Consider the following 13,005-nt stretch of genomic DNA (forward strand, 5'->3'; position numbering starts at 1 on the left):
TCCCATTAACCAGGACAATTGACTGTAGATGGCTCTGTTTTACTTGTAAGTCTTCTTGTATACGTGTGTGCTGGCAAGTGGGCAATGAAGTCTTATAGTGACATGTGATCATGTCACCTGAACTGGAATCCATCTTTAACCCGGTGCTTTTCCATTTAGAAGTGTGCAGGAGGGGGGGGGGACCCAGAGAGACAAAAGATTCCCGCCTTGTGCCAAAGATATATAAGTGGGTGGAACAGAACAAAGGGGGCTGCAGTCATGAGAAATCCCCTAGCTACTACCTGAGCTAGAACAAGGGTTGTACCAGGGGAAAGGATTGTACCCAGACTAGGACGGCGTCCAGTCTGTGAAAGAAACTTACTGAAACATCTCTGAGGGTGAGATTTTATCTGTATTCAGTTTTATTACTGTACTAGGCTTAGACTTGCATGTTTTATTTTACTTGGTAATTCACTTTGTTCTGTTACTACTTGGAACCATTTAAATCCTATTTTCTGTATTTAATAAAATCACTTTTTACTTATTAATTAACCCAGAGTTTATATTAAAACCTGGGGGGGGGGGGGGGGGGCAAACTGCTGTGCATATCTCTCTATCAGTGTTATAGAAGGTGAACAATTTATGAGTTTACCCTGTATAAGCTTTATACAGGATAAAATGGATTTATTTGGGGTTTGGACCCCATTGGGAGTTGGGCATCTGAGTGTTAAAGACAGGAACACTTCTGTAAGTTGCTTTCAGTTAAGTCTGCAGCTTTGGGGCACGTGGTTCACACCCTGGGTCTGTGTTGGAGTAGACTGGCATGTCTGGCTCAACAAGACAGGGTGCTGGAGTCCCAGGCTGACAGGGAAAGCAGGACCAGAAGTAGTCTTGGCACATCAGTTGATGTGATCAACCCAAGGGGGTTTCTGTGATCTAACCCATCACACAGAGATGAGCTACAGCCCGATCCTCTCTTCTGCCTTGCAACATGTGCACTCATTGACATACCTGTGCAAAGTAGGTCTGAAATGCAACCATCCTGAATTGGTAGCATTTCACAGCCACTTCACACTCACTTTGCACAGGTATAATTGACACCTCGAGGGGCAGGGCAGCGGAGAATGAGGCCTAGGGTGTGAAAAATGATCAGATGGATTTTCTCTCATTGAGCTTTGCCTGCTAATGGGTGGGAAAGTTCCTTTTTGATTTCTTCTCCTGACAATGATATTAACTATGCCCTTTTGGATCTAACTTTGTTACCAAGCTGAGGATCATGTGGTGCACAAATTAAAGCGAGAATTTGGAAACTGTACTCCTGTACTTCAGTTTCCCCATCTTTAAAATAGAAATAACAACACTGGTCTACCTCAGAGGTGCACCGTGAGGACAAGCTGATAAGTGTTTTTTAAAGCTCTATGGATGGGACAGACTCTGAAAGTGGAATCTTGAATCTCTTTATGTCTTATTCCCCCCCCCAACTGATGTAGAAGCTTGTAGCTGATCTGCAATATCATAAATAATAATAATTTGCACTTTTCATCTCAAAGCACTTTACAAAGGTCAGTATCATTATTTCCATTTTATAGGTGTGGAAATGGAGGGCACACAAAGGCAAAGTGATCTGTCTGAGGTCATCCAGAAAGCCAGTGGCAGAGCCAGGAGCAGAACCCAGGTCTCGTGGTACCAATCCAAGGCTCTACCGACTAGGCCAGGCTGCCTTTCCCAGAGTCATGTGTGGATTAATGAAGGCAAAGTAACAAACTTTTGATTGTAAGCTCTTTGGGGCAAAGATCATCTCTTACTGTGTATTTGTACAGCATTTAGACCAATGGAACCCCAGTCTTGAGTGGGGCCTCTGGCCATTACTGTAATAAAGTACATAATAAAGTACCTCTATTACTCTCTCCCCATTGTGATAAAGTTCCTCCTCTGCCTTGGTGGGTTCTGTGCTTTCTGGCAGATTTGCTCGCCTCAGAGGTTCATGGCAGTCCTCAGTTTGGCTCCTTTTGTTAGTGGCACAAACCTGCCATTCACTTGGCTAACCTCATCACTGGCCAGCATTGGGAAAAGGAGGAGAACAATCCCCACAGTCTCTGCTGGCCCACCTAATGGATTGGGGACAGGCCAGAGACCTTCCCCTCTGGTGGGACCCACAGTCCAGATCAACTCCTCTTATATCAAAAAGGGAGGTGAGAGGATGGGGGGGAATCCAGGCCCACCCTCTATTCCAGATTCCAGCCCAGGGCCCTGTGGATTGCAGCTATCTATGACGTCTCCTGTAACAGCTGCATGACAGCTACAACACCCTGGGCTACTTCCCCATGGCCTCCTCCAACACCTTCTTTATCCTCACCACAGGACCCTCCTCCTGAGGTCTGGAAATGCTTGTACTTCACAGTCCTCCAGCAGTACACCTACTCACCCTCAGCTTCTTGTGCCTCTTACTCCCAGCTCTTCACACGTGCCCCTCACTGCTGAAGTGAGGTCCTTTTTAAACCAGGTGCCCTGATCAGTCTGCCTTAATTTATTCTACCAGTTTCTTAATTGGGTCCAGGTGTCCTAATTAGCTTGTCTGCCTTAATTTGTTCCAGCAAGTTCCTGATTGTTCTGGAACTGCCCGTTACCTTACCCAGGGAAAAGGCACCTGCTTAACCTGAGTCTAATTAATCTGCCTTCTATCACTCTCCTGTAGCCATCTGGCCCGACGCTGTCACACCATATAACTTTAATAACTACACTGACCCAGTCTAGCCTCCCTAACTGCAGTCCATTTTCACCTCTAACCCCGCTTGTAAATCAGTGGGACTGAGGAGCACATATGGAAACATATCAGTTAAACACCAATTACTATATGCTCATATCATTGATAAAGAGATTTTCAGCTTAATTATATTGTACTCCCTTGAGGAGGCAGGGGGCACAGTTTAGAGGCCAGGGCTCTGATTCTCCATTGCTCTGCACCTTGTTTATTCATTTACACCAGCGCCAAGTGAGTGTATCATGCTATTAAAGGAGAATGGTAGCACATGCACCACTTTTGTGACTATACAAGTGTGCATGGTAATAGAGAATTAGACCGAATTAAGCCATATTCCATTGTATCTAAAGCAACTCTTACCTTGTTTCACCAATAGAGCCTAGAGTCCGGTGACTGGGAGAAAGATATATTAGGTTTGTGAAAGATATATTTCTTAGGAGGTCAAGCATGAAGGAGATGAGGTCTCACCAAATATGTAAGTTAAATGCTCACTCTTCCGTGGGACAGAACACAAGTACAGAGGAGAAGCTTGCCGCAGTCTGAGTCATATGCCTTTGGGTCTCACATTGCTGTGGCGGGAGGTTCTCCTCCCTGGGCCAAGATTCTGAACTCCCCTTTCAAATGTGTTAATTGGAAACCTGGAGATGTGCAAAAGAAGGGGAGCTGTCCAGGGTGCTGAAGGACAGTATGAATCCAAACCCGCCACCCCAGGTGCTGAAAGGTGCTCATTGGCCAATGGAGTTCCAGCTGAAAGAAGTGGAGTCTGATAAATATTTGACAATTCAAGCATTAACAGATCCACCGCATGGACCCTGGCTTGTACCGGTCAGCAGGAGCACAGATAACAGGTAGTTTGGGCTAGGTTACAAAGCAATTAGGGCACTGGAATACCCTACTTAGTCAATGTACAAAGCATTCAGGGACTATGAACATTGGGGCTAGTCAATACAAACTTCCAGATGATCGATGAGCTTTCTTGGAGAAAATCACAAGCACAAGCTCGAAAGATTCCTGTTGACTCCAGTGGGTTATGGATCTGGTTATTGAAAAAGAAAGCTTAAAACTGGGGCTTGCTATTTGTTTTTTTTTCATATCCATCCTTAGTTCTCTGGTTATTTTTTGGTGCCATTACCCTCACAAACTCCTGCCTGTTAATTGTTTCTCCAGGACACATGCACCATGCCTACTTATCCACCCATGTTGCAGTGAACACTCCTCTCCAAGTTCCTGGCAGTGTCCTTTTCAGCGATGATGATACCCAGCTCTTATAGAGTGATTTTCATCCAAGGTCTCAAAGCACTTTACCTAGGAGGTCAGTATCATTATCCCCTGAGACAGGCAAAGTGACTTGCCCAAGATCACACAGTAGAGCAGTGGCAGAGCCAGGAACACAAGCTGGATCTTGGGGGCCCGATCCAGGTCTCCACTAGGCCAGCCTGCCCCCCACAGGTTTTTCTGTCTGCCTCTTGTTGCCTTGCTCCTCGGAGAACCTAGCACCCGTCACATCAGTACAGGAAATTAAAGGAATGGCTGTACCCATCTTCCCCTTGTTGGCTCAGGTCTCCATTTTATATCTCTTCCCTTTTCTAGCCCCCTTTTCCTTTTTATCCCCTCAACATTTCTATTTCTCCCCTTGGTCTGTTGCTTCTCTCTTCCTCCTGCTCTTATCTCTCTTCCCCTCTCCTTTTCTACTGATCTCCCCCGTGACCGTCAGCCCCTACAGGGCAGTAAAAAGGCTATGTCACGGGGTGCACCACTCACTGCTTCTCTGGCACCTCCTCCTGGTCACTCTGGGGATTAGCTCTCGAGGTCACACCCCTTCCGTGGTCGCACGCCGTCACACCATCTGCAGCTCCTCTCTCACGCCAAGTACTGTAGCATCCTCTTCATGACTCAGCCCTCTGGCCAGGTTACTCAGCGTTCCCCCCCCCTTACATGGTACAGTCCCCCAAAGTCTCTGTCACTCCCCATAGTGACCCAGCCAGTCTTCCAGTTCACTGCCCCATCAGTGCCACTTCCCCCATAGTGAGTAGGGAAATCCAGGCCTGCCGTCTACTCCAGGTTCCAGTCCAGGGACCCTCCACTTGGCAGTTCTGGGCTCTACTCTCCCAGCCCTCACTGGTCTTTCTCTGGACTGTTTCCTACCTTTCCTGGTTCCCCCATGCTGTGATCTACCAACTCCAAACACTCCTCCCTCTTCCCAGGGAGTGACTGCCCCTTTCCCAGCAGCAGCCCCGGTCTGTATAAGCCCCACCTATTCCTGCACAGCTGAACCTGCTTGCAGTCAAGTCCCTGCTCCCTGGCTCTTCCTCCAGGTGCAGCCTATGGAGTTCCTAGGCTTGCATGACTAGCTTAACCCCTTCGAGTCCTGTGTGGGATGGACTCCCCATTGCAGGTGAACATCCCCAGCCATCAGCTGGTGAAAGGGAGACACCAAATCTTTAACACAAGTCTTGACGGATAAATAAAGCTGGTTGGAATTTTTCCAATGAAAAGCTTTTTTCATTGAAAAATAAGATTTAGTCAAAACCAAAAAAAACCACTTCTGTCAATAATATTGGGGTGGGGAGATTGTTGGGAAAAAAATCAGTATTTGATTTTTTTTAACTAAACCTGAAAATTTTCCACCGGGGAAAAATCATTTTCAGAACACCTTTATTGGTCATTGCAGAGAAAATTATTTCAAATGTTTGTCCAGAGGATGAATTCGTTTTCGAGCCTACACACATCCTGTTCCTCATCTGGGACTTTGCCTAGCCTCTCCAATCGACCAAGCCGTGCAGGGCATGGAGACTGGAGCTGCCCAGAACGATCCTGAGACACCTTGCCAGGGCAGCGCTGTCAATGGAACCTGCTCTGTAGAGGGCTTTACTTTAAAAAGGAACAAGATGCTCTCCACCCTGGTATCCGCTGGCGAAAGGTTCAGTCCTGCAAGGTGCTGAGTGCCCTCCACTCCTGCAGAAGTCAGTGGGATTCAAGGAGCTCAGCACCTCATGGGATCAAGCCCCAAACGTGCAGGGTCTTGAGGCTTGAGCCCCCTCCCGCCCCCCCAACAGGGACATAACCCGGCTCAGGATGGGACTCTGCCCTTAGGCTAACACCAAATATAATAATGTGATGATGACTCAACTCTTGTTATTGCATCAGTGGCTTATCCAGGCTAATGGGAACTAGCCTCCAGCTCTCAGAACATCCTGAGATTGCAGAAACACATCAGGAAGTCATGTTCTGATGCTTTCCCTTTTGCTTTCACCGAGCCAGGCTGACATTCAGCTCCTGCCATGAAGCTTCTGAACATGGCTGGATTCTTCGCTCTGGTGCCCACTTTGGTGTCAGCTCTGGAGCCCATCACCACCTCACTTGCTTTCTGCGGGGCCGCGGTCATGTGGCAGCTCTTCTCCCCTGCCTCCTGGCTCAAGTGCCGCTTCCTGGAGTGCTGCAATATGAAGGACACCCTGGACATCCCAGGTAATCGCAGCAGCAAGCGATGACTCGGGCGGAGGAATCCAAGGGCCCTGCTGACCTCGGGAATGCTATTGCATTCTGGGGGAAGGGATTCTAACTGGGGAAGTGCAGGCTGCCTTTTCAGGCAGTGGCTCTGATGGGAGAGGTTAGCTTTCCTTCCCACCAGGGCAGGGCTCAACCTGGCAGAGACTGGCCAGGGAAGGGACCTTACTGCATGCCCCAGCCACCCTGGCCATGCCCCTCTTCCCATTCCACGGGTCTTCGCTGGCAGAGAAGAGGTTGCAGATGCCTCATGTCACAACAGCTTTTCCTTGATGGACTTTTCCCTTGCCAGGAATCCCCTGCTTTCTGCTGGCATAATCTAGGAGTGAATTTAAGGCCGTGAGCTAATTAATCCTCCCAATGCCCCTGCTTCCAGTTGAGCACTCAAACACCGCACAACCGGGAGTGGCAGAAACTTCCTAAAAGTGTGTGGGGGGGGGCAGCGGTGCCTGAACTGTGCCTGTCCCCCGTGCCGCCCCTTTCCCCTGATGCCCTGTCCCTTCCCCCAAGGCCCCAGTCTCGCACTGCCTCTCCCCCCAAGACCCCGCCCCCTGCTTGCTCCTCTCCACCCCCTCGCCCCGTCACTTGTAAAAAGCGGTGGGGCCCTGGCCCCCCCTGCGCAGAACCCAACATCACTGGTGAGAATGTTGGACGCACGAGTCAGTGTTAGGGGTCGGATAACAACTCAGGACTGCTAGGTTCAGAGTCCCGGGCTTTCTCCACTAGCTCGCCCTGCCTCTGAGCCCTGCCGCCTCTCATGTCTGTGAAGCAAGCAGCCTCCCCAAAGAGGAAGTTGGGCAGCAGTTCTCGCCCTGCCTTCGGGGCATTAGTGCCGAGAAGTGGGAACCAAAACCGAGAGGATCAATAAATGGCCTGTTGGAAACTTTCCATAAACCATGAGCCTGGCAGCCTGGGAAATCCCCTTTCTTGTGTTTTCGACACCAGTAACACAGGCCTTTAATTAACCCTTTCCCTGCAGGACTATGCTGCAGATTCTGAGCCAGACCCTTTGCTGGTGAAAACTAGCATAGCTCCATTTACTTCAAGGTACACAGATTTCCTCCGCCTATAGGCAGTGTTCCTTGAAGTGCTTTTTGCCACTGAAATGTCAGCTCTTCTTTGAGAACGGGGGGGAGCAAGGGAGACGTCTTACCTCACCTATTAGGTACCTTACATGCCACCAAGGTGGTTAAAGAGGATCCAGGAATTTCAACAAACACATCCCCCCAGAACCACAGGATCACATCCCCGGGCCGTTTATGAGGGATAGTCGTATTGGGAGTCTCCAGGTATCCCGTGCAAGCGCTTGGCTCCCATTAACAGCCGCTGAGGGCCAGATACAGGGAGCAGCTCAGTGCCTACAGCTCCCATAACACAGGGAAATGGCCCCATGATAATGCTAACTGGGAATGTTCTCCCCATCTGCGGCTCAGCAGTAGCATGGGGCGGGAGGGTCAATGAAGTGCTTCCTGACACTGACCTCCCTTCACGCCTCCAGCCCTGCAGATGGCCTTGGAACAGAAAGTCTTTGGGCAGCACCTCGCCACCCAGGTGGTTCTGAAAGCACTGAACACGTACTCCAGAGACAAACAGCCCAGGAAGCCCCTGGTGATGTCCTTCCATGGCTGGACTGGCACTGGCAAGTCCTTTGTCAGCAAGATCATTGCACAGAACCTGTACCAGCGTCACGAAGCAAGGAGGAGATTCGTCCATCAGTATGACGCAGTCTTGCATTTCCCACATGCTGAACATATAAAGCAGTATAAGGTACTTCCTTTGTGACTCTACTCTCCTAATGAGGTGGATAGGTCAATAATCCTGCATGCAGATCACATATGGGGCTGTATGTGAATAACACTGCCCAGGGAATTTCAACATCTCTGCTCCCACCATGGGCATAACCAGACCGTGCAGAGGGGAGTGAAAAATTATACAAAGTTCGCCAAACTTGTTGAACCTCTCCAAACACTTGGGTTGGTTCAATGTTTGAACTGAGGTCCAAGCCAGTTCTTGCTTTAGCCACACAGTTTGCCCCAAATTTATTACTGTAGGTCCTACATAAACACTGGACTTTTTAAGAGGATTTAAACATTCGTCACTAGATTATAACATTTAGGAAGTAGGTCAAATTTGAAACCTATTCTATCTGACTATATTCTTTCAGCGAACTATAGCACAAGGAATCTATAGGCCTCATGTACAGAGACAGAATTTACCACATCACATCAGATTATTGGTTCATCTTTTTCAGTATTTCTGCCCCGGCCCTATTGAATCAAAACTCCCATTGACTTTAATGAGTTCAGGATTAGACCTTCCGGCAACAGTTAAACCTAATGTCTCATGGAAGTCAATATCCAGACAAATACCTCGCCGACACACATGGACATACTGAGAGTCTGATCCTGCTCCCATTGAAGTCAATGGGAGACTCTAACATGTGAGATTTGATTACCTTTACGTATCACTAGCATTACATTAATAGTCCCTCCAAGCTAGAGCACCGGTGGAATCCCCCACGAAAAAATAATCCAGCTCCAATCTTGATTTCCAGCTCCCCCTGCTCACCGACCATCTTGCCCGTCCCCACAGGAGCAGCTGCAGAATTGGATTCGAGGGAATGTCAGCGTCTGTCCGAGGTCGCTTTTCATTTTCTCTGAAATGGACCAGATGCCGCATGGTCTGATTGACTCCATCATGCCGTACCTCAGTGATCGCGAGGCTATCAATGGCGTCTACTACGGCAAGGCCATCTTCCTCTTCCTGAAGTAAGGAAATCCAATGGTTAGTGAGTAACTGTGACCCAACAGAGTCAGCAAGGGCAAAGGGAGAAGCAGGTGCTAATAGGCTTTCACCAGGCTACAGTTTGATTGCCCGGGTTCGGGGGCCTCGCTGTACACGCTCTCCTTGGTCACCGAGAAGAGACTGTCCATATGTGGTAACTGAATCTTTCCAACCTTCGTGTCAGTCAGAAGAACTTATACCTCTACAATTATTCAGAGTGACAGGATCTCCTTCCTTCAGGACTGGTAGACATGTTGCCGTTAGCCACTCCTCCGGTACCTTCTCTTTCTCCAATACCTTCTTATATATTTTTCCTAATGCTTTGACAGCACTTGTCCGACTGGCTTTTAGCAGCTCAGCTTTATATCGTCTATTCTGACAGCTTTCCCATTTGTAACTGCTTCACTGTTCTTTCCATTTCTTCTTCTGATGGATACGTATAGAAAGATACATATTGAGAGTCCATAATATTGAACAGAATTCATACGTTGTGCATAGATTCCCCAAATCATCATACCCACCCACTGAGGGCTCCTTCCATGCATGGATCTAGGGGGTACAATCTGGCCCTTTGCGTTGTTCCTGAGATAATACTTTGCTGAGGGTCATTCTGATGATCCAGTTCATTTCTCTCCTAATAGTAACGCAGGAGGGGATAAAATAACAGAGGTGGCGCTCGATCATTGGAGGAGGCAGAAGGGAAGAGAAGAAATTCCCCTGACGGACCTGCAGTCTATGCTATCTGCCGAGATTTTCAATAACAGGAACAGTGAGTACTTCTGAGCTCGTGAGGTCCATGGGATCCCATGTGTATTGTCCAGCCCCAGTTCTCTGTGGAATGACCCATGAAGTACTGGTACTTAGCAATATATTCCTGAAACATAATTATTTTAAAGAACTCAATTGTAAACCTCCCCACATAGGTCAAATAGTGTTTGTAGAGTGCTTTCAGATCCCCAGATAGCAGGCTTTGTAGAAGAACAAAACATTGTGGTGACATGTGGTCATTCCAGCTATGGATGGACAGACATACCTCTCTCTTCCCTTCTCCTCCCTCCCTCCCCCCAGGTGGTTTTTGGAATAGCAAGCTGATCCAGAAGAACCTGGTAGATTATTTCATCCCTTTCTTGCCCCTGGAATATAAACATGTGAAAGAGTGCATCCAAGAGGAGCTGCGCTACCAAGGCCACCAAGAAGATGAAGACCTCGTCATAAAGATTGCCTTAGCAATGTCCGACTATCCCAGTGAAGATAGAATCTACTCTAGCAAAGGTTGCAAAACAGTGGCCTCAAAGGTGAACCTGGATACCTAGAAAGGCCAAGTGCTCAAGGACAAGGAGGAAAAGAAAGCAAGTCTCTTTCTCCTTCTCCCACCAGTATCTTCTCAGACTGTAAGCTTGTTGGGGCAGGGAACTTCCCTTTAACATATCTAAAGCCCGTGGCACACTGGGACTGGAGAGAGAAGATAACTTCCTCATCTCAGCATAATACAGTACATCCTTTCCCTACCTTCAAAACATGCTGCTGTAAGTAAAATAAAATTAATATGGTATTTATTCTTAACTATCTCTCTGGATTCTTGATAAACCTCCCCTATTGAGACCAGAAGAAGGCAGTACAGAGTAGGCAGGGCAGATATGCCTGCCTTGTTTTTCCAGGGATATGAACAAAGGAAAAACAAAAGCAACAGAAGAAAAGGGACCCAATATACAGAACTACTGACTCAGGTTTGCTTGCCCACTTAATTCCTCACCAGTCTCTATTAATGATGATTGTGTGAGCTTTTGATTTTAACAGCAAATCTAGAAAACTCTGGTTATGGACAGAGGTTTGCTAGAGAATAGGCCAGAGGTGCTATGGTTTAGAATGATGCTCTAAAAAGTTTGGAGCCCAAATAAGCCCCTACACACTTCTAAGCTTTTTTAAATCTTCCCTAACATTTTATTAAAATATTTTTAAGGATCCTGTCAGGGAAATTCTTGGGGCAGGATAAGGGAGGGGAAGAAGATGAGTTTATTGATATCTACCAAAATACCCATCAGCTTAGATCCTTAAATGTACATGCACCAATTACAGAGTGTTTCCTTCCTACAATTCACTCAGATGGTATAATGAAGATATATTAGTCAGTTATGCTTTTGGTGCAAGTCAGTTTAATTTTCTAACCTCTTGTTGCAATGTTTTGGTTGCAACACAATAGGGAAATGTTTGAATCCAAACAATAAACGCTTTTTTATATTGAGTCAAACAAATCATGAAAGGTTTCTGTCAGTGTCAGGTTTTGAAAAATTACTTTTTACACCACCTTCATTTTTGCCCTGGATTAACACTTGATAATTTCCCTGTAACTCCTCCCTGACAAACCACCAACAAAGAAAGTATTTTTAGCACAAGAAATATGACTCTGATGGAACTGAAAAGAAGGCAGGACAAAAAAGCAAACCCCGAGGTTACATAAAGACTTGTCTGTCAAGAGGAAATGTACAGTTGAAAAATGCAAAAGCCACTTCATTTGGACAGTTTGACACCCATTAAAACTTGCAGAAATAAAACAGAGGAAGCAAAAAATACAAAATGAAACTTACTTAGTAAAGGGGAGGAAATGGAAAGCCTGATTCTAATCTCACACCCTTTTACACTCCACTGATTTAAATGGAGTAACTTCTGATTTACACCAATGTGAATTTCCAATTAAACCAAGGGGAGTCTTTTTGCTGATTTCAGTGGGACTTGGATCTAGCTAAATGAGATCAGAATGAGCCCCAGAGTTCTTAAACATACACCAAAGGTGACTGGGGCTAGTGATGTGTACACAATAGTGACTCCACTTCTGCTGAAATCCTCATCCATGGTTCCACCTTCACTCACCTTGTCTATTATAACTCTAATTTCTATTGTCTTCCAAACTGTCAGTTCACCAGTAGCTACTTGCTTTCTTAAATGTACAAAGAAACACAATAATGTCACCCCCATCCTCAAACAACTATACTTGCAATGGCTGGAATTTTAAAATGAAATGTTCCTTCAGGTTCTTTTCTCTTGGTGGTTGTAGGATTTAGTGCTGTTTTGGCAGTCCCTTGTGTATTTACCCCAGTTGGCTCACTGTTTACTCTCTTTTGTAATAGTCTGCAATGATTTACCTCTCCTATCTGCGCGTGTTGGCACAGGGCACTCTGCTTTCAAACTATAATGGTAAACAAATAAGAGAGAAGCACTGTTCAGACAGGTTCAAACTATTCCAGTGCATGATGGGGAAAGGTATCAGCACTGACACTTCACATGCAAAGGAAGGTATCTTCTGGGTTGTGAATAGGGTGACCAGACAGCAAATGTGAAAAATCGGGACAGTGGGTGGGGGGTAATAGGAGCCTATATAAGAAAAAGACCCAAAAATCGGGACTGTCCCTATAAAATCGGGACATCTGGTCACCCTAGCTGTGATAGACACATAATGCAGGAGAATGCCTGTGGGATCAGAGAAAGGGTGCGACTCTACCATCATGGGAACCTTTGTGGGAGAATGGAGCTTGTGATGATAACATTTTACTCTGGCGTCATCACGTTGCATCGTGAGGAGAAAACATTCTCGCTAAACTTTCACTCTATGCATCCGAAGAAGTGAGGTTTTTACTCACGACAGCTTATGCCGAAATAAATCTGTTAGTCTTTAAGGTGCCCCCAGACTCCTTGTTGTTTTTGTAGATACAGACTAACACGGCTACCCCCTGATTCTTGCTGCCGTCACAGACGGCAACGAGCTTTTCAACTGGTCTCTTGCTCCCCAAGGTATGGTGACACCAGCACCCCCAGAGCTGTGAGGAAAACAGGCTGTAATATGCACCCCCACCCCCTCCAGGGAGGATGGGAAACAACCAGGGGAAACCAGGCTCCTGAAGGGAGCCAGAAGCCAGCGCACCGCCTCACCTAGGCTTGGGCTGGGCAGAGCATGTGTCCCTGTCCCGCCCTCCCAAGTA

At 47.0% G+C, this 13,005-nt stretch overlaps 1 protein-coding gene across 1 annotated transcript; it reads left to right on the plus strand.

The window, feature by feature from the left end:
- Window positions 1-5,997: 5,997 nt before the first annotated feature.
- LOC117889401 (torsin-1A-like) lies at window positions 5,998-10,599 on the plus strand. The gene is made up of 5 exons (XM_034793559.1): window positions 5,998-6,208; window positions 7,746-8,014; window positions 8,840-9,015; window positions 9,673-9,800; window positions 10,100-10,599. Exons 1-5 carry the CDS (start codon window positions 6,022-6,024, stop codon window positions 10,342-10,344), a joined length of 1,005 nt encoding a protein of 334 aa, XP_034649450.1. The 5' UTR covers window positions 5,998-6,021; the 3' UTR covers window positions 10,345-10,599.
- The last annotated feature ends 2,406 nt before the right edge of the window (window positions 10,600-13,005 follow it).

Source organism: Trachemys scripta, chromosome 17 (genome assembly GCF_013100865.1).
Source record: "Trachemys scripta elegans isolate TJP31775 chromosome 17, CAS_Tse_1.0, whole genome shotgun sequence".
Lineage (NCBI taxonomy): Eukaryota > Metazoa > Chordata > Testudines > Emydidae > Trachemys > Trachemys scripta.

What these genes read in the sequence shown, in the direction of transcription:
- LOC117889401 (XM_034793559.1), top strand. Translation starts at nt 6,022, where the DNA reads ATGAAGCTTCTGAACATGGCTGGATTCTTCGCTCTGGTGCCCACTTTG. An exon ending in GGACACCCTGGACATCCCAG is followed by an intron (nt 6,209 to 7,745) that starts GTAATCGCAGCA and finishes TCACGCCTCCAG; the next exon opens with CCCTGCAGATGGCCTTGGAA. An exon ending in AACATATAAAGCAGTATAAG is followed by an intron (nt 8,015 to 8,839) that starts GTACTTCCTTTG and finishes CCGTCCCCACAG; the next exon opens with GAGCAGCTGCAGAATTGGAT.